Source organism: Etheostoma spectabile, chromosome 24 (assembly GCF_008692095.1).
Source record: "Etheostoma spectabile isolate EspeVRDwgs_2016 chromosome 24, UIUC_Espe_1.0, whole genome shotgun sequence".
Lineage (NCBI taxonomy): Eukaryota > Metazoa > Chordata > Actinopteri > Perciformes > Percidae > Etheostoma > Etheostoma spectabile.
This window is the reverse complement of record NC_045756.1, coordinates 44,082-64,491: the sequence shown is the minus strand read 5'-3', so window position 1 is coordinate 64,491 and position 20,410 is coordinate 44,082. Positions and strand designations below refer to the sequence as shown.

At 40.7% G+C, this 20,410-nt stretch overlaps 2 protein-coding genes across 2 annotated transcripts in view; one reads left to right on the top strand and one right to left on the bottom strand.

The window, feature by feature from the left end:
• The window catches only part of LOC116673800 (CLIP-associating protein 1), a gene marked incomplete in the record, with an annotated part of 89,945 nt that extends 85,085 nt beyond the window's left edge, over window positions 1-4,860 (bottom strand). The window contains 2 exon segments of the mRNA XM_032506069.1: window positions 3,546-3,965; window positions 4,549-4,860. Coding sequence (XP_032361960.1) covers window positions 3,546-3,746 — 201 coding nt within the window.
• Window positions 4,861-5,447: 587 nt separating this feature from the next.
• Window positions 5,448-17,294, top strand: LOC116674241 (high affinity cGMP-specific 3',5'-cyclic phosphodiesterase 9A). The gene is made up of 14 exons (XM_032506842.1): window positions 5,448-5,695; window positions 6,206-6,355; window positions 7,270-7,309; window positions 7,402-7,504; window positions 7,651-7,793; window positions 8,475-8,534; window positions 8,664-8,841; window positions 10,249-10,371; window positions 10,463-10,555; window positions 12,542-12,609; window positions 12,693-12,795; window positions 13,899-14,003; window positions 15,471-15,617; window positions 17,088-17,294. The coding sequence occupies exons 1-14, from the start codon at window positions 5,545-5,547 to the stop codon at window positions 17,292-17,294; spliced, it is 1,671 nt and encodes a 556-aa protein (XP_032362733.1). The 5' UTR covers window positions 5,448-5,544.
• Window positions 17,295-20,410: the final 3,116 nt, after the last annotated feature.

Here is a 20,410-nt window from a genome sequence, read left to right as displayed (position 1 = left end):
CAGTGTGGTGTGTGTGTGGTGTTGTGTGTGTGTGTGTCTCTATTGTCTATATTTTTACTTTTTCTATTAAAAACAATGCAATTTCACATCATTTTGGACCATTATTATCACAATATCTGTGTCTTGAACTCTGGCAAAGCCAGCAGATAATAAAATAAAGAACATTCAAAAATCTCAAAGACAAAACTTGCTAAAACAGTCCACTGGAGCACAACTACAATCATTAGATCAGATTATTTTTAATGAGAGTGGCGGACGTGGTCTTTGTTTGAAAAAATGCAAAAGTGGAAAATAAATATTTAAAATTGAATGAATGAATTATGCAGATGAATCGAATGACTATAATAAAAAAATATGGATATCCTATAGGCCAAACAACAATTAGCAGATAAATTAATAGTGAAAATGATCGTTAGTGACCACCCTAATCTTAGTTAAATAAGATAAAAACCATCCTGAGGAAACTACTGAGCAACAGTTGCAGTACAAAGTAGGAAATCTATTTAAATATATGGGCGCAAAATTTAATTTGACACAAGCCTCATTTCTGCATTGCTGTTATATTTTCAATAAAAATATGTCAGTATGATAGGGGATTTAAATGGACGTTTATATCATCCTGACAAGGTGAATAAACAAGGTTTATTTAGACAGTCCAGCGTCTAACTGCAGCCTTTTACTACGAGCCATTAAGCTGTCTGCATGTATCAACGGCTGATATATTTAGCCTGCTCACTGCCCTCCAATCAATTAACAAGAACCATCGCGCTAACGGCACGGGAAGCAGCGCTCCTCCGTCTTTCTGAAGAGTTTTACTACCACGTTAAAGCACAGGGAGGCAGGACGCTGCAGCTCGGCTGGCGCACACAGGGAGGGAAACTGGGCTAATGCTGCTGGTAAATTAAGCTCAAGGCCCCCATCGCTGACACGTAATCGCCTGGGAGAACTCGTCCCCCTTACAGACCCCCCCACGGATGTCAACAGGACCGGAGGAGGCTGCGTTTGCAGGGCAGCACATCAAGCAGCGATGTGATTGGTTGTGTCGGTATGTGTCTGAAGTCAGTGTGTAGTTTGGCTTTTAATCCAGCATGAGAACTGTGTTGGATTTGTCTGGTGTTGTATTAGATAGATAGATGGATAGATGGATAGATGGATAGATGGATAGATGGATAGATGGATAGATGGATAGATGGATAGATGGATAGATAGAGAGATATGTAGATAGATAGATAGATAGATAGATAGAGAGATAGATAGATAGATATGTAGATAGATAGATAGATAGAGATATGTAGATAGATAGATAGATATGTAGATAGATAGATAGATAGATAGATAGATAGATAGATAGATAGATAGATATATGTAGATAGATAGAGAGATATGTAGATAGATAGATAGATAGATAGATAGAGATATGTAGATAGATAGATAGATAGATAGAGATATGTAGATAGATAGATAGATAGATAGATAGATAGATAGATAGATAGATAGATATATGTAGATAGATAGAGAGATATGTAGATAGATAGATAGATAGATAGATAGAGATATGTAGATAGATAGATAGAGATATGTAGATAGATAGTTAGATAGATAGAGAGATATGTAGATAGATAGATAGATAGATAGATAGAGAGATATGTAGATAGATAGATAGATAGATATTGATCCCCAAAAAATGGGAAATTACGGTGTTATAGCAGCACACGTACATTAGTCACACAACACAGAATATAACTATAAATGAGATACTAGGAAAACAATATACATACATGCAATGTACATGAAATAAAATAATAATAATAATAAAATATAAGAACAAATATTTAAATTTATACAGGATGGGAAAACCAAATGTGCAACTGCTTAAGTAACATGCTATTCTGTCTATTTATTGTTTCATGTCACTGTCCAGCGCTTTGGTTCAACCTGGTTGTTTTTAAATGTGCTTTAGAAATAAAGTCTGATTGATTGATTGATTTATTGATTGATAGTTTAGATCATATAGTCAGCTCCGCTCAGTCTCATCCGCCTTATTGTTTGTATAGCAAAAAAAAAGGTGCCTGACACCAAACTCCACTGACAAATTTGGCATTTTAGTGTCACGACTATTGCAACTAACATTAAATATTGAGATTAAGTAATTAAGTTCAGTAGTTGACCAAACAGTCCTAATCCTAAACCCCAACCCTGGACTAATGGACTCGTAATTGAAGAAATATTATCAGCAAAAAAGCAAAGCGGAGACTACAAGATGAAAAATAGGAACATTGACATTTCACAAGACTCAGTTAAAGCTACAAATAAATCCATTAACAAGAAAGCCAGAATGCTAGAAAACTATCTGATGAAGCCAGACGAGAAGAAACTGCATCTATCAGGGTTTGATTCCTCCTGACTGTATATATATTAGCATAGGAGCACTACATTAAAGAGCCTATAGAGTGAGATCATCCATCCTGACACCACGTAGCTGCTAAACTGCAGCTCTACGTTACTGTGAGCTCCGTGTATTGATTAATCAGCGGCTTCATATCTGCATAAATTACACATAAACGTTCATGGACGGCATGCAAATCCTGCACCAGGGCCACAGGAGTGAGGGGATCCTGCAGTACACAGGCAGGTACAGGTTAATCTATCAGCCACCCTGCCAACATGAGGGGAGGGGGGGGGGGGGGACAACCCCTCTGTGCATAAAGAGCTCCCTGAGGACAGTTTGTCCCCGACACCTGAAGGAATCCGTATCAACAGGTTTCCTTTAAGCCCCCCCTGCAGTGAATCCCATCATCCTGACTGGAGGCCCGACAGCTACCGTGGCCCTCCACACTCGGTGGTAGGGATGTAACGATGCATCGTGAACAGGTAATTACATATGTAACATATTACTTGAGTTAAACAAGTGCATTTGGAGAAGATAACAGCAAAAAAAAAGACTTTAAGAATAGGAACTTCTGTTATTATCCTGTTAAGCACATGCAGGAGCAGCAGAACTGTAACCCTAAGTACGAACACTTAAACCAATCACTAAAATATCAATAATTAAGCCAATGGAGTACATACTAAGGTTAGAAAAACCTCTATTTGTAAGGGTTCCAGTTTTAGAATATATATGTTATATGAGTGACGTTTGGAGAAGATGAAAATACTTCTTAATAGTATGAAGTTCTGTTATCAGTACGTGCTTGGATAGACTCAAGCCGACCTGTAACCCTAAATATGAACGCATATAAACACTATAACGTCAATTATTAAACCAATGGAGCACACACACTGAAAACCGCTTGTCATGGTGACAAAAGCCATGTTTTAACTTCTAAAGCTCTAATTTTAGGTTCATTTCTAATATATTTTAGGGTCTAGTTTCATATGCCAACACCTGTCTAACATGCACCAAGCAGCTGTTACGCAACAGCTGAGAGTGAAGTGTCTTGTTCAATAGCATCACTACAGTTATTTTTAAAACATATGTTGAGCGAGATGGAGTGTTTTTATTTAATTTTTTTAATTTCTCCCAGCCACAGGTATCTTGTGCTCACCTTGAAGTTGCTGGAGTTGACCCAGGAGCTGGCCACTGTGTCCACCATCCTGTCCAGCAGGGTCTGGTCCCGCTCCATGTCGGGGGACTTCTCCTCGTCCAGGATGAGCTCCATGATCTCCTGGCCCACCTGGAGCCTCTTCCCCAGGTCCTTCTGCATCACCTGCTCCAGCAAATACTCCATGCTCACCTCCTCCTCCATGGCTGCTGCCTGGGACAGAAAACGCACAAGCAGACCTCCAAGGAGCTGTTTCTCCTCACGTTTTGTTCACCAAAGTCCTTACAGTTTCCAGGACCGGCTGTAGGATACTTGGCCCCGTTTATACAGCAGTAATTCTCTTTAAGAGCATGCTAACGCTGGTGAAGGAGCACCATAACATCCTGCAGGGGAGGGCTGCTTTTCACAATGCACTTCATTCACCTGTAACGAAAAGACAGCAAGAAAAGGGAGACAATCAGGCGAAGTTCACAGTTAAGAAAGTATTTCCCAGTTGGTTATTTAACGTTACATTAAGACAATTCTGTTTTTGTATTACAAGTTTTCTGAAATGGTGTGTTTAAATGTGCAAATGACGCATTCTCTTATGCTAACCTTCGATGAATTTAGAGGAAATAACGTTTTATGGACACATGGACAAAGTACAGAAACAACGTGTTTTGAACATGTTTTCTTTCATCTAGCCTGAAATAATACATGTTAATGAAGGATGCTTTTTCTTGCAGGGTCTCTTTTTTTGCATATATTTGACGTAAATATCTATTTAAAACGTGAAGCTCAGAGTTAAAGATAGTAATGCTGCTTTAGGTTTAGCTAAGTGCCTCACTATGCAGATGGACGTTATATGTCAACACAGTTTATGTAGCAGTTAGCTTCTCATGCTAGCACACTAGCCTGCTACTAGCAAGCTTTTATCCCAAATACAGCCAAGCTAGTGTTAGCTAAGCCGGCTAAGTTAAGTTAGCAGCAGCTACGGAGCACCACCGTGAGCTACACTGTTACTCACCTGTTTCTTGTGTGTTAATTAATAAGTTATTGATTCAGGGACCGGTTAGAGACTCACTCACCGGATGGACTGAATTGTTCCCAAAAAAGAAAAAAAGAAAAAAGTCCGACGCTGCCTGCGGCCACAAACTAGGCTACCGTTACTTTACATTACTGCCTAGCAACAACTCACTTTACTGCGTTACTTCACACAACTTAATCCTCAGGCCATTTCGATGTATAAACCCCTCAGCTGGCCGTCCACAAGTCATTCGCTGTGATTAAAAGACGACAGAAGCATTACTTGTCATGGTAAATCATCGCATGTCCCGTAGCAGACGCCGTAGAGCCTGTGGTGCAGAAACGGCGACACCATGCGGCCGGGCCGCGCAACTACACCCGCTGCAGTTAGAGGGGGGTGCGGATTATTATTTTTATTTTTAATTAATTTTAGTCATTCAGAATACAAATATACAAACAAACAAGGCATTAAATACAGCAAAGCCAATTTCAAAAAATAAACTTAATACTTAAACATAATACTATTTATTCCAGCACCCTTTGCACTATGCTCCACAATTAAAATATAAATCAGAACTTACTCCTGCATACTTTGCACTCTTCATTGCCTCAACCTGTCTATATTGTTCCTGTTTAGAGTGTGTATATATTAGTGTGTATGTATTGTTTGTTTTGTATGTGTAAGCGCATTGTGAGCAATATGATCCAAAGCAAAATTCCTCAGATGTGTCCTCAAACCTGGCAAATAAAGCTGGTTCTGATTCTGATTCTTTGTGGTCAAATGCATCTCTTGTGGGTTTGTGTGTCTTTGTGTTCATTTTGTGTCTCTATAATGGTTTCTGTGTCTCTGTTTAGTCTTTTTTTATCTCTTTGTGGTTGTGGTTGGGGGCTTCCTGACACTCTGTGCCCATGCCCAGTAGGCCAGTTAAGTAATCCCCACTTGAGTGGGCGGGCTCTCTGTCAGCTGCAGGTGACCCTCCACAGACTCAAGGTATTCATGTCAGAGTCGAGGGGCCCCGTCTTCATTTCTGGAGCAGGTCGCGTCCTTCCTGGGTCCGGGATGACGACAAAAATCATTCACTTCATGGTTCACGGGAGGCTGGAGCACGCAGAGTTCAGAGCCGACTGCTCTGCTGCAGATGTCAAAGGTAAGGGAGATAGTTTTCTGAAGCTGCTGATTTTAGAGACGTAATCATAAATCTGTAAATCAATGTGACAGCTTTATTACACATGCAATTTAATCACATGTCAAAATGTTAAAGACCTATAGGAGTGGGGCATGTATACGAGAGGCTTCTAATAATCTGAATGTTCCTGTGGCTTCTGAGTAAGGACCTGACCCCCATGTGGCTTTGACAGGTCCTCTTTGTCCTCTGTTGTCCTCTAGAGACAGAGATTAATAAACCAACTGGGCCCTTGACTGTTAAAGACAGCAATAACAGGCACACAGATGAAATAAAGAGTTTTATATAAGTTATTTATATATAACATAAAAAGACGTAGTACAGTACTACAGTGTGTTTTGACCTGTGTCACTCACACATCGTTCTGTCTTTTCTTATTTCCTATCATCACTCTAAGAAAGGCCAAAAATGTACTAATGACAAATCCATAAAACATGATTTCTACCACTCCTTAATCCCGTGTGCGTGTGCCAGACCTGTTCCGAGCGGCTGCGGAGGTCGGGCCTCACCACATCCTGAAGATGTACAACCCAAGCGGCAGCGTGGTGAACATCTCCCCCCGGCTGGAGACCAACAGCGAGGACTCGTACTACCGCCTGGAGGTGGTGGCGTCAAATCTGACGAGTGAGCAGAGTTTCTTCTGGAATGAGAACGGTTTTAAAACAGATGTTTTGACCCAAAGTCCCTAAAAGATGGTGTTTTTTTAAATAGTTTTGAGGTCATGTCCTCGGTATTGTGTCTTAGGAAATTAACAATATTTTCTAGATTGAATATATTTTAAATGTGGGTTTTTCTGGATATTTTCAACACTTCAGGCCTCTTAAAATCCTATAAATTAAAGAATCTGTGAAAAAGACCTTTAACCCTGGTGTTGTCCTCGGGTCAAATTGACCCGTTTCAAAGGGTTTTATATCAGAAATATGGATTTCTTTCAACCAAATAGCCCAAAAATAACATGGAGGATTCCAGACGTTGTTTAGGTAAAATTGATGATTACTTTCAGTGAATTTTGTGGGTGTTTTATTTAATTTTATAGCATTTGAATTCTTTTTTCTTAAAGGTTTCCAAACCGTATCCGGACTAAACTTTGACATCTACACATCTGAGATCCACTCAACATCCTCTGATCTTCACTATTAGTCGAAATAATTCATAATTTCTGCTTTTTTTAGCTAAAAACTCATGTATAATTTGATATAAATGAGGTTTGTTGACCATGAATTCCAAGAATAAGTGTAAAACCTGTTATTAAAGCAGCTCAGGTTTTTAAAAAAAAGCACCAATAGCTGGAAAAAGTGAGAAATAAATCAGAAAAAGCACCAAAAACATCGGAAAAGCACAAAAAAATGTTGTTTAAAAAAGTTCCTAACGAACGTGCATTCATAACGGGAAGACAACACAAGGGTTACATTTTAAGGTTTCGAGAACCACTGTTATCGGATCAAAATCTGACTTTATTTTGGTTTGAAATATTTCTGATGTTATGATTTTGTTCTACAAGGTCAAGTCTTTTGTGTGTTTCCTGTGTCCATGTCCAGGTGTGGGGATGCCACAAGACCTGGACACCATGGAATACAGGTGAGTGCATCCTGTAAATGATGATATTGTGTGATTATTGAAGCGTGTGGGTGACAAAAACACTCACTGTTGTGTCCGGTCTCCATCTTCAGGCTGCATTATCTGGAGAGCAGAGTCAACGAGGACTTGGGGAAGACTCCCACTATCATCTCAGATCTGAAGAGCCAAGTGGAGTCTTTTAAGAGGAAGCTGGAGGTTTATTAATCACACAAACACAACTGAACTTTAGGAAGCCACATTTGAGGCTTCACTTGGGTCTGACGTAACGCCAAGCACATTCCAGCTTAATCTGAATATTAAAGCTTTATTGGTAACGAGAGTTTAATTTCTCTTTGTGTCAGAGTTTGGAGCACCTGAGCTGGATGGGTCTATTTAAGGAGGACAGGAACCATCAGCTCTCCAAGGTGGCCCTGAAACCCAAAACCTCTCAGCTAAGCGTGCACGAGGAGCGCCAGCAAGTCCGCAGGAAGTTCCTTAATATGAGGTAACTCCTTAATTAAATGATTCGATGGGCCTACCAAGCACCTGGGCCCAACAAAGAGATGATTAATGACCCCAAACATACACAAAGAGACACAAAATGACTAGAGACGCAAAACATCCACAAAGAGACGCTTAATGACTGAAAATAGACACAAGACAACCGATCCAAAATGGCTACAAAGAGACCCAAAACTACAAAAAAGGACTGTAACATGACTACAAACAGTTGCAAAACGACTACAAGGAGACGCAATAGGACCACAAAGAGACAGAAATTAATACATAGACAAGCAAAAATGACTAAAAATAGATGCAAAAAATCACAAAAGATGAAAAATGACTACAAGGAGACACAAAATGAGCACAGAGAGACATAAATAATACATAGACAAGCAAAAATGACTAAAAACAGATGCAAAACATCACAAGAGATGCAATATGACCACAAAGAGAATTAGTTACTAGAGAGATGTAAAGTTATTAAAAATACAGTAAATGCCAAACCATCACAGAGACGGAGATGACACAGAGAGACACAATGACTTGAGCCTCTGTGAGTTTGTGTCTCTCTCTAGACAAGGTGAGGGCCCTCTCATAATCCATATTTTTATATTTTTATGATTTTACTGTGTTGTCAGAAGAGTGAAGCATGGTAACTGGCGTCTGTCTTGTTTCATCGCAGCACGCTGCAGGTGACAGAAGACGTGAGAGAGCAGCTGAAAACTCCTGTTTTTGACAACTGGTGAGAACAAACACACTCCCAGACTCCCACCCCCACGCAGGTGTAAGAGATAGGTGTGTGTCTGTGTGTGTGTGTGTGTGTGGTGTGTGTGTGGTGTGTGTGTGTGTGTGTGTGTGTGTCTCCCCACAGGCAGTGGGAGGAGGAGGAGATGCTGGTGCTCCTCCAGGTGATGTTCACCGACCTGGGTTTCCTGACGGCGTTCCACATGGAGCTGGACGTCCTGCAGAACTTCCTGTTCCAGGTCTACTGCCACTACAACACCATCCCCTTCCACAACTTCAGGCACTGCTTCTGCGTCACTCAGATGGTACGACCCGAGGAGGACAAACGCCACGCCCCATGTCTTTCAGCTGGAGGACAGCAAGAGGGACAATGATGATATGCAGGGAATATAATAATAATAATAATAATTATTATTAATTATTAGTCCCACAAGGGGAAATTCCAGTTTACACTCTGCTGTTATTACACACAGGCCTGAACTACACACACATGCTCAGTACCTATGCATGTACTAATGGAGAGATGTCAGTGTGTGTGTGTGTGTGTGTGTGGGGGGGGGGGGGGCTGCCCATTGAAAGGCACCCCAAGCAGTTCGGTGGCTTGCTCAAGAGCACCTTGGCAGGGCCCACTGGCACCTCTCCAGCTACCAGTCCACCACCATACTTTGGTCCGTATGCAGACTTGAACCAGCGACCCTCTGGTTCCCCCCCCTCCCTACGGGACTGAGCTGTGCACCACACCCCCCCACACATGGTGTTTTATATGTGAGAGAAGAGAAGGTAACTGCTGCTGAGAGGCCGTCATCACCACAGGGATCCCCAAAAAACAAAAATATATTAAGGTACAATTACGCAAAGGAACCAAGTTCATTTACTCGCTGAAGTTACTTTTCAGATTAAAATTCCATCGATAAAATGTGATTTAACTCCCCAAAATGACAGTTGGAGTCACCTTAATCCACTCCAACATGAAAATAACACAATAATAATAATAATAATTATGATCCTATGGTCCAGAGTATTAAGTATTAATTTACCTGTAAAGACCAGTTTGTGCTCCAAACCTTTTTTACTTAAATGCAAGACTTTTATTTGTAGTGTTTCTACTTTTCACCCCTGAATTCATGACAATTTATATGAAGTTTTACACATTTTGATATATAAAATATATTTAATATACAACAAACATTGCAACCTATAATATTTGCCAACATACAGGTTTTTCTATGTGGGAAAGCCAATAACCTCCCAGTATATATTAAGGTACAATTAGGCAAACTGACTTGCTGAAGTTACTTTTCAGATTAAAATTAAATTGACAAAATGTGATTTAACTCCCCAAAATGAGCGTCACCTTAAACGACTCCAACATGAAAGTAACCCAATAATAATAATAATGATCCTATGGCATAATAGTAATAATAATAACGTAATAATATAACAATGATATAGAGTAATAATCCAGACTTTTTATTTGTAGTGTTTCTACTTTTAGTTGCGTAAAGGATCTTTCACCACTGAATTTATAACAATTTATTTGGAGTTTTACACATTTTGATTTGAAAAATATATTCAATAAACAACAAAAATTGCATTTTTTTTTTGCATATTCGCCAACATGCAGGTGTTTCTATGAGTGAGAGCCAATAACCCCCCGGTATACACCCCTGGGGGGTAGTTTGCGGAGCTGTTACCGGTGTGTTGTCGTGCAGATGTACGGGCTGATCTGGCTGAGCGACCTCGGGAGTAAAGTAGCGAGAATCGACCTGTTGATCCTGTTGACCTCTGCCCTGTGCCACGACCTTGACCACCCCGGCTACAACAACGTCTACCAGGTCACCTGACCCGTCCGTGTCTTCGTCTCGCCATCGCCAGGCGTTGGCTCATTTCTGATCTGTATGTTGATTTTTTGTGAATGTCACACAGATCAACGCTCAGACCGACTTGGCGCTTCGCTACAACGACATCTCGCCGCTGGAGAACCACCACTGTGCCGTCGCCTTCGGCATCATGGCCAAGGTACGGAGACCCGGATCATCTCCCAAATAATGGGCTGGAGGCGGTGTAAAAAACCAAAGTATGACTGGAAATACTCAGATCATGCTGCATATAATGTGTGAGGTATTGGTAAAGTGAATTATGAAAACATTTGGAATGAGCTGCTATTGATAAAGCAGATTGATATAGGTGTCTCACTCCAAAATTTGTGAAATTCATGAGTTATTTTTTTAATTAAAAGCAGGGAAATTATTGACTTTAACTTTTGTTTTTGGCCTTTTATCAAAAGTACAACTAAAATTGTATTTAGGGTTAGGGTTAGGGTTTTTAATTGAACCTTTATTTATCCAGGTAAGTCGACTGAGAACACATTCACACAGTTACACATTCGTACCGGTGGTCTGAGCTGCTGTCCACTGAGCAGCTGGAGCGGTTGGGGGTTAAGCGCCTTGCTCAAGGGCACCTCAGCGGTGGTAATGACCACCCACGGGAGGAGAACTACAGCCTGCTGGTCCTTCAAAACCCAGACTTCATCCTGTCGGTCTGGGGATTCAACCAGCTTGCTTTAGGCCATCCCTGCCAATAACAATAATACAATTAGATATACAAAGGGAAAATCAACACTTTTTAAAACTTTTTCTTACATTTTTGTCCCTTTTTTCAACACTTTTGATGCTTTTAAAAAACTTTTTTCCCAGTATTTGTATTTGACGTTTCCAACACTACGTAACACTAACTTATTAACTTTAGTTTTACAGTTATTTTTGGAATTTATGGTCAATAAACCTCATTTATAGGAAATATACCTAATGTTTGAGTTAGAAAAGCAGAAATTTGGAATATTTAGACTAAAATTAAGGAATGGATGTTGATGTAATCACAGACTGGAATGTCAACTTTTACTCAACACTATTTCAACAACACTTCACTTTGTTTTACAATGCTAAAAATAGATAAGACCCAAATTAATGAAAGTAGAGATTTGTAGTTGGCAAAGAGCGTTGGAATCAATCATGTTATTTTGGGGAATTATAAAAGACACATTGATATAGGACAACATGAGGACAACATGAGGACAACATGGGGACAACAGGGACAACATGAGGACAACATGGACAACATGAGGAACATGATGACAACATGAAGACAACATGAGGGCAACATGAGGACAACATGAGGCAACATGGGGACAATAGAGGACAACATGAAGACAACATGAGGACAACATGAAGACAACATGAGGACAACATGAGACAACATGGGACAACATGGGGACAACATGGGGCAACATGAGGACAACATGAGGACAACATGAGGAAAATGGGACAACATGGGGGACATGAAGCAACAGAGGACAACATGAGGACAACATGAGACAACATGAGGGCAACATGAGGGCAACATGAGGGCAACATGAGGGCAACATGAAGACAACATGAAAGACAACATGAGGCAACATGAGGGCAACATGAGGACAACATGGGCGGGCAACATGAGGGCAACATGAGGAAGCAACATGAAGACAACATGAGGACAACATGAGGACAACATGGGACACATGAGGGAACATGAGGACAACATGAAGACAACATGGGACACAACATGAAGACCAACCTGAAGACAACAGAGGGCAACATGAGGGCAACATGAAGACAACATGAGACAACATGAAGACAACAATGGACGGACAACATGAAGACAACATGAGGGGCAACATGAGGACAACAAGAGGGCAACATGAGAAACAGAGGAAACATGAGACACAGAGGGCAACATGAGGACAACATGAGGACAACAGGAGGGAACATGAAGAAACATGAGGACAAGGAGGAAAACATGAAGACAACATGAGGACAACATGAGGACAACATGAGGACAACATGAAGATGGTTGAAAAACATTGTAGTCTGCAAACATTCAAACAGCTAAATAGAAAACTAAAATTAGACATGCCTTAGTTGTTAAAAAAAACATTCAAATGTTGTAAAAATGACTTTGTCTTTGCAGCAAGAGTGCGACATCCTAAAAAACGTGACCAGCGAGCAGTACAAACACATCCGGGAAGGAATGATCAAGTAAGAGTCTGCCTGATTCTCTTAATCCATGTTGATGCTGTGTTGCTTGTTTGGATTTTAAAACAGAAATATGTATTTTTCAGATGTATTCTGGCCACCGACATGGCGAGACACAACGAAATCCTCAACAAGTTCAAAACAATCCAGCCGGGGTTCAACTTCACCAACAAGGAGCACAAGGAAGTGGTAAACACACACCGGACCGGACACCATTTTCTTTCCACTTCTCCGTGTTTTAGTGGCTTTAACCTCTTCAGAGACACTTGAAAATCCATGCTCTTCTCGCCTAAATGCCAAAATAAAAGTTATCCAGCACTAGCACCACAGCCACGTGTCTCAACTTAAATCAGAAACACTTATTTCTACAGATATGTTTGTGCGTTTTTCTTATTTCTTATTTTCCAAAAAAACAACCAAAAAGCGCAAAATACAAAACTTCTCAAATGCAAAAACACATCCACATCAATCCCACACATACCTGAAATAACTACATACATAAATCTATAGAAATAGGTAATTATAAATTGATGAAATGGTGAAATGCAAAGAGGAGTTCAAAGAGGTTAGAGTCCACGACAAGACCGAGTCCATAAAGGTTCGAGTCCACGACAAGACCGAGTCCAAAAAGGTTTGAGTCCGAGTCAAGACCGAGTCCAGGACAGAATAAAGGTCTTATGCATGACAGTATCAAGACAATCATTTTGGGTTTCCCTTTCCCTCCAATATTATCATCAACATGATAAAGACATCTGGACTCGGTCCAGACCAGAAGCCCAAAAGCCATATAGGGCAAGACCAGAGACCGAGACCGAATCTCGGGTCCGAAGTCCGAGGTCAAATGCTAGCGAATCCGAGACAAGTCCGAGCCCACAGAAAAATGGTCTTGAGACCGGACTCGAGTACTACAGCCCTGCTTTAAGGCTTTATGACATTGTTTATTTTAAGCTTTCAGGTCTATTTAAGTCACCTTTTTACTTCTCCCACCACCCTGAAACCACCAAACCGAATCCTGTTCCCGGTCTACAAACAACCAAAATGTAAAATACTGCTACTCTACTCTGAGAAAATATACCTACAGTATTTTCGTATATCTATGATTTCATGTATAATTGATACAGCACCACTCAAAACAAAGGGTGCTTTAAAGTATATAGTTAAATCAAGATTAAACAAATGAGACAAGTCAAATCCGACAATTAGAAGACCAACAACGAGATATGATGGTTAGGTGAGATTAACGAGGCGTGTGACTCTCTGGGTTTTACCAGCTGTCTTCTGCGTGTTTCCAGCTGATGAACATCATGGTGAAGGTGAGCGACATCTCCAACGAGGCCAGGCCGATGGCCGTGGCCGAGCCCTGGCTGGACTGTCTGCTGCAGGAGTTCTTCAACCAGGTTTTCACCGTTTCTCGGCTCCTCTAAACACAGGAAGGGACAGGAAACAGCTGGCCCTACCGCTGAAGCCAGAGACTGATGTGTCTTTTCCATTAAGGCAGTTCTGGGTCTGGGTCTGGTTCGGAGTCGGTGCCAAATATCGAACCGGTTCTTTGCTTTTCCACACAAATAAACCTGGCTCTGGGCCAAGAAAACCGGTTCCAACTCAACACCAACGTAGTGCTGGTCTAGAGATAAGAACCGGTTACGTCAGGTGAAAACCCCGGTCAGCTGTTAACCATAGAGAGCTGTTGATGTTAGCTTTGGACATGGATGGGAAACCAGAACCACCGTGGTCTGGGGAGGACTCCAACGATCTGCTGGCTCTCAGGCTGGGGAAGATCCAGCCAGTTCTTAGAGAACTGGAGAGTAGAACCAGCACCGAAACTGGCACCAGCACCAGAACCAGAACCAGCATCTGGTTAGTCTTGGTGGAAAAGACATATGAGAGAGGACGTTAGTTTCGAGAGGAACTGGATTTACACAAGAAACAGGAACAGAAACTCAAACTTAAACTTTGGTTTCTTACTTTTTATTTTTATTTTTTTTAATAATCTAAGTTTGAAAACAATTATCATGAAGTAAAAGCCACAAACCAACTTGAGTACACATGAATAAAATCTGTACACAAAGCCTGAATCTACATTTCACCCGTGTAAGGTATTCAGGTCAAATTGACCCATTTCAAATTTTTAGAAGAAGAAAAAATGGTCCAAGTTCCATGTTTTCTACCTGAAATCAGCGTCCTTTCCTTATTTCCTGAGATAAACATGTATTCCTGACTCAGAACATTATTCTGGATATGACACTTATGTTGTTTCCATAGTGATTTTTAACATGAATTATAACCTTATGACACAAAACAAACCCCACGTCCATGTTTAATAGTGGTCTAGTAGAGACTGATGCATTCCCTGAACATAGATGTTATCTCAGCTGTTGGAAATTGAGATAAAGACAATATATGTTAATGGATTATGAAGTAAAATCTGATTTCATAATTTATTTTAGAACCCCAATTAAGTCACGGGCCAATTTGACCCGTTTTTTTCATTTTTAGTATCAGGAACTTGGCTTTCTTTCGACCAAATTGCCTAAACATAACATGGATGCCATGCAATGTTCTTCAGGTGAAATTATGATTACTTTCACTGAATTTTGTTTGTTTTATGGATTTTTATGACATTTTAAATAAAAGTGACCAAAACCTCGGGAAAAAATGACAAAAAAAAAAGGCACAAAGCACTGAAAAAAACCCCGGAAAATAGTTTTTGTATAATGTAAAATATGATGTATAATGTAATGTAAAATTAAAAAATGAGGCTATGAATTCAAAAAAACAGCTAAAACGTGGGAAAAAGCGAAAGATGATGGTTGACGGGGAGACACCACGAGGGTTAAAACCGTCTTTTTGTCCCCGTTGTGCAGAGCGACACAGAGAAACTCAAAGGTCTCCCGGTGTCTCCTTTCATGGACCGAGACAAGGTGTCCAAACCGTCCTCTCAGACCAACTTCATCCGGTTTGTCCTCCTGCCGCTCTTCACTGAGCTCACCAAGCTGTTCCCCCGTCTGGAGGTAACGTATCATAACGTATAACATATCATAACATATAACATATCATAACATATAACACATCATAACATATAACACATCATAACATATCATAACATATAACACATCATAACATATCATAACATATCATAAACCATAAAGTAATGAATGACGTTATCATGACATATACATAAACAGTATAACATATCAAGATCATACATTACGTATATAACATATAAGGGCACTGATATATACATATCAAGAACATTATAACATCAACCAACATAACATACTACATACTAATAACATACGTATCATACGATCATGACATATCATAAATTATAAACATATCATAATCATAATATCCATAACGTATCATAACACACATTACATAATAGACATTCATAACCTATACATAATGCATAACCAGATCATTAACATAGACGTATCATAATCATAAGCATAACCGTAGTCATACGACATATATCAATAACATATAACATATCAGACTATCATAACATATAACATAATCATTTAACATTCATAAATTCATAACATAACGTATCATAACGTATCATGACATATCATAACATATCATAACATATCATAACATAATATATCATAACGTATCATAACACATCATGACATATCACCACTAGTTTTAAACTCCTTAGAAAGGTCTGAGAGAGTCTTCTTGATTGATTAAAGGCATTAAATAAATCAATGGTTGATAATTAAAGAACACATTCAGGTTTGTATCCTAAAATGTCTTCCTAAAAAGCTTAAAAAGTAAAGTAGTCCCATTCAGAGACAACGTAGTCCCAGTCAGAGACAACGTAGTCCCATGCAGAGACAACGTAGTCCCATGCAGAGACAACGTAGTCACTCTGTTTCGAGACACGTCAAGTCCCATTTATAGACACCGAGTCCCCCCCACAAGACACGTAGTCCCATTCAGAAGACACGCGCAAACTTAGTCCCCCCAGTTAGAAGAATACGTAGTCCGCCATTCAGAGACAACATAGGTCCCAATGTAGTCCCATTCCGAGACAACGTAAGACGAGACTGTCGTCCCATTCAGAGAGCACGTCGTCCCCCCCATTTTTTTCCACGCGAGCAACGGTTTCCCTATTTAGAGACACGGTAAGTCCCATTCAGAGCAACGTAGTCCATGCAGGGAGACAGCGTAGTCCCTCGCCATGGCAGATACCACGTAGTCCCCCATTTAAAGACGAACATAGTCCCCCATTTGAGACAACGTAGTCCCATTCAGAGACAACGTGAGTCCCCATGCAGAGACAACGTAGTCCGCATGCAGCGACAACGTAGTCCCTCATTTAGAGACAACAAGTCCCCATTCAGAGACAACGTAGTCCGCGAGTCCGCATTTAGCGACAAACGTAGTTCCCATTCAGAGACAACGTATGTCTCATTCTCTTCCCATTCTAGATACACGTTAGTCTCAGCAGAGCAACGTAGTCCCATTTTCTGAAGCTCATTTGCAACGTGATCATGATGACAAGACGCACTATTTATGAGAGAGCCTGTCTGAATGTGGGTGTGAGTGGCTGCAGCAAGAAAACAGCTAGTGTTGGAGCGGTTGAGACGCCTGGCAGTATTACTCTGACCGTGGAGAGGGCCACGCAGGAGGAGGAGGGAGGAGGAGGAGGAGGTGGAGGAGGAGGACAAACCAAAGCATGAGAGGCTGATGGAGGAGGGTAGGAGAGGAGGAGCGGACAACCAAAGCATGAGAGAAGAGGAGGAGGAGGAGGAGCGACAACCAAAGCATGAGAGGAGGGAGGAGGGGGAGGAGGACAACCAAAGCAGAAGAGAGAGGAGGAGGAGGAGGAGGAGGAGACGGAACGAACCAAAGCATTAGGGGAGGGAGGAGGAGGAGAGGAGAGCATACCAAAGCAGGGAGAGGAGGAGGAGAGGAGGAGATCGGACAACAAAAGCATGAAGAAGGATTCGAGGAGAGCGACAACCGCCGATAGTGGGGCCTACATCGCATACGAGGAGAGGAGTAGACGACACCAAGAGCTGAATAGGAGTAGAGAAGAGGAGGATGAGCTCGACAGGAACTCAAAGCATGATTCGAGAGGATGAGGAGCGTACAACCACAGCATGAAGAGGAGGAGGAGGAGCGGACAACCAAAGCATGAGGAGGAGGAGGCGGAAGAGGAGGAGGAGCCGACAACCAAAGCATGAAGAGGAAGAGGAGGAGGAGCGGACAACCAAAGTATTAAGAGGAGGAGGTGGAGGAGGAGCAGAGGAGCAGATGACCAAAGCATGAGGAGGAGGAGGTGGAGGAGGAGCAGATGACCAAAGCATGAGGAAGAGGAGGGGGAATCATGAGGAGGAGATCCAATACTAGCAGAGTGTTAAGGCCGTTTTATGCTTCTCCGTAGAATCGACACCTCCGCGTCCACGCCGCCCGTCTCTCGGCCGGGTCGTGGTAGCGTTGCATTTCCCAGATTTCCTGGTTCTCCTTCTCCACAAACGACAGGAGATCAAGGAGAGGGTAACTTCTCCTGCTGCAGATGTCTCACCTTAGTGAGACACGTGTCATATTTTTGGATTATTTGGGAATATGGCTGCAACTTAACGGTTTGCTGATATTTTAGATGAGGTTTCGGACAGCTATGAGATGTGATGTATTCTTTATTTCTCATTCAACATGTTGTATTTAAACGTATTAAAGACACCTTGAAATTAAACTTAACTATTACTTTATGAAAGGTTTGTTTTTTGTGGTTAAAGCTGCATAAAGATCTGTCTTTCTGGTATTAAATGAGGGTATATTTAATGGAAGTGAGCTTGTTTTTATTGGTGTCTACTAAATAAAAAGCATCACGTTAAAAACAAGAAGCAACTCAAACAGGATTATTCGCCATCTGAAGGTTTTATTTTTGCAATCACTTCATTTACAAATTCAAAAAAAAGGAAAAAAAAGTGCAAATGTCTGTTTCCTGTATGAGTAACGCATCTGATAAATATTAAGTTAAAATAAAACAATAACAATAGGGCTCAAAGTTAGTGTGTTTTAGACAGAATTAAACAAAAAAAATGCACAATATATCCAGACAATATATACAACATTTCTCTCAATACATTCGGTTGGCATTAAATAACAAAAAGATCTTCTTTTTTTTTTTAAACATGGAGTGTGTTTTCCAAAAGCTTAATTCCCCCAAAAAGGTCCCAGTTTTTATAAACTGGACCAATCCCGGTGATTTTCCACGACAACAAATACCACGACACAGGAAACGAGGGGGGGGGATAAAACACTGAACGTGCATTCGATTAATAGGACGCAAAGCAGGTTTTTATTTGTGCAACCTTGATTTAAAATGATCAAGTTTTCCAGAACCTGCACGGAAATATCAGTAACTTTACTCCACATGTCCTTAGTTATTGTCCTTCATATCTGATGCTCCTAATGAAGGGTCGGTATTACTGTGTCAGTTCATGTGATGAGAGCTTAAAGTACCATTTTCTAATTAGCTTAAACATGTTAAATGAGTAACAGATACCTTGTGGTTTTGTAACTCGTTCTCGTTTTCCATCTAAAACCTCAGGGTGTGTGTCACGTGTTTGGGGAAATCTTTCGGGTCAATCCAGAGAGACAGTCCTGTTGTACTGTATCACACCGTGAGACACGTTCAAAGACAGTTTTCATCAAGACAACAAAAAGGAGAAAAAGCACCAGCACACTGCTGATATTGCAAAAAAGTCCTGGATGTGCACGTCCCTCCTTGTGAGGACAGCCTGCATCCAAACTGCACCAGGGTCACACATTAAGAGCCACATTTCCTTTCTTTTTTTTTACGAGACATAGCAAACTAGAGCTGGGCAAGAGCTGATTTTTGGTTGTGGTCGACAAATGGACTGAAAACACTTCCAGCTGATTTGAGATACTTAGATTATGAGAAAACAACAATAAATGGAAATGCACTGGTCCGACTTACTCTCTCTCATAATGCCTCGTTACCGACCTTTTCCCCGGATTAAAAATCCATTAATTAGTGTCATTTTAACTTAAATCAGAGATGCTGTGGCGGTCTGCAGCTACATAATGAATCTAACGGAATAAACATTTACATAACACATTTATAACAATAGTAACAAAAAAACAGACTCACAGACTTGTGATGATTCAGCAAAACGTATCGATGGATTATAAATTAAATGGAGGAATTTCCTTAAATTTGACATGCTATAAAGCTGTGAGTTCGCCGTTTATCGCGCTCATTTTAAGGCTCCTCAGACACCTTTTGACACAATTAAATGAACATTAAGAAACACCAAAAAGCCGAATAAACTGATCCCTAGCTGCTCCAGTTAGTGTCAGTTTGAGGCGTCAGGTCAAAGTGAAAGAAACGAGTTAATTGGTGCATCTGATGCGTAAATATGAACATGAATGCAGGCAGTGTTAATATAAATATGGCAACAACACATAACAAAACAAAAAAAAGTCATTTAAATCCAAAGTGCAGCAGCAGTCACAAACTTTCCACCTTTAAATAAAATCAGTGTTAGACATTTTATGAAATCATCGGGTTCAGTGGTCCATTTTTTTAAATAAATCATAAATGATGCGGAGTAACATTTTAACAAGAAAAACCCACGCCCAGATTTCAGGACTCACACAGATTTCTGTACTTTTCACAGATTTCATCTTCAGTCCGATATCAACTCATTGTCCCGTGCACTGTACGATATGATCATTCCGGTGTGCTCACTTCGAGAGTTGTCAATTCAGTTGTGTACCAGGAACATGGCCGCGCGCGCGAGAGGGAGGAGAGAGCGCGGGGAGA

Excerpts from the sequence above, each read along its gene's own strand:
- LOC116674241 (XM_032506842.1), top strand. The coding sequence starts at position 5,545 with ATGTCAGAGTCGAGGGGCCCCGTCTTCATTTCTGGAGCAGGTCGCGTC. Across the intron at positions 7,794-8,474 it reads AGGAAGTTCCTTAATATGAG|CACGCTGCAGGTGACAGAAG; the intron begins GTAACTCCTTAA and ends GTTTCATCGCAG. Across the intron at positions 8,842-10,248 it reads GCTTCTGCGTCACTCAGATG|ATGTACGGGCTGATCTGGCT; the intron begins GTACGACCCGAG and ends GTTGTCGTGCAG.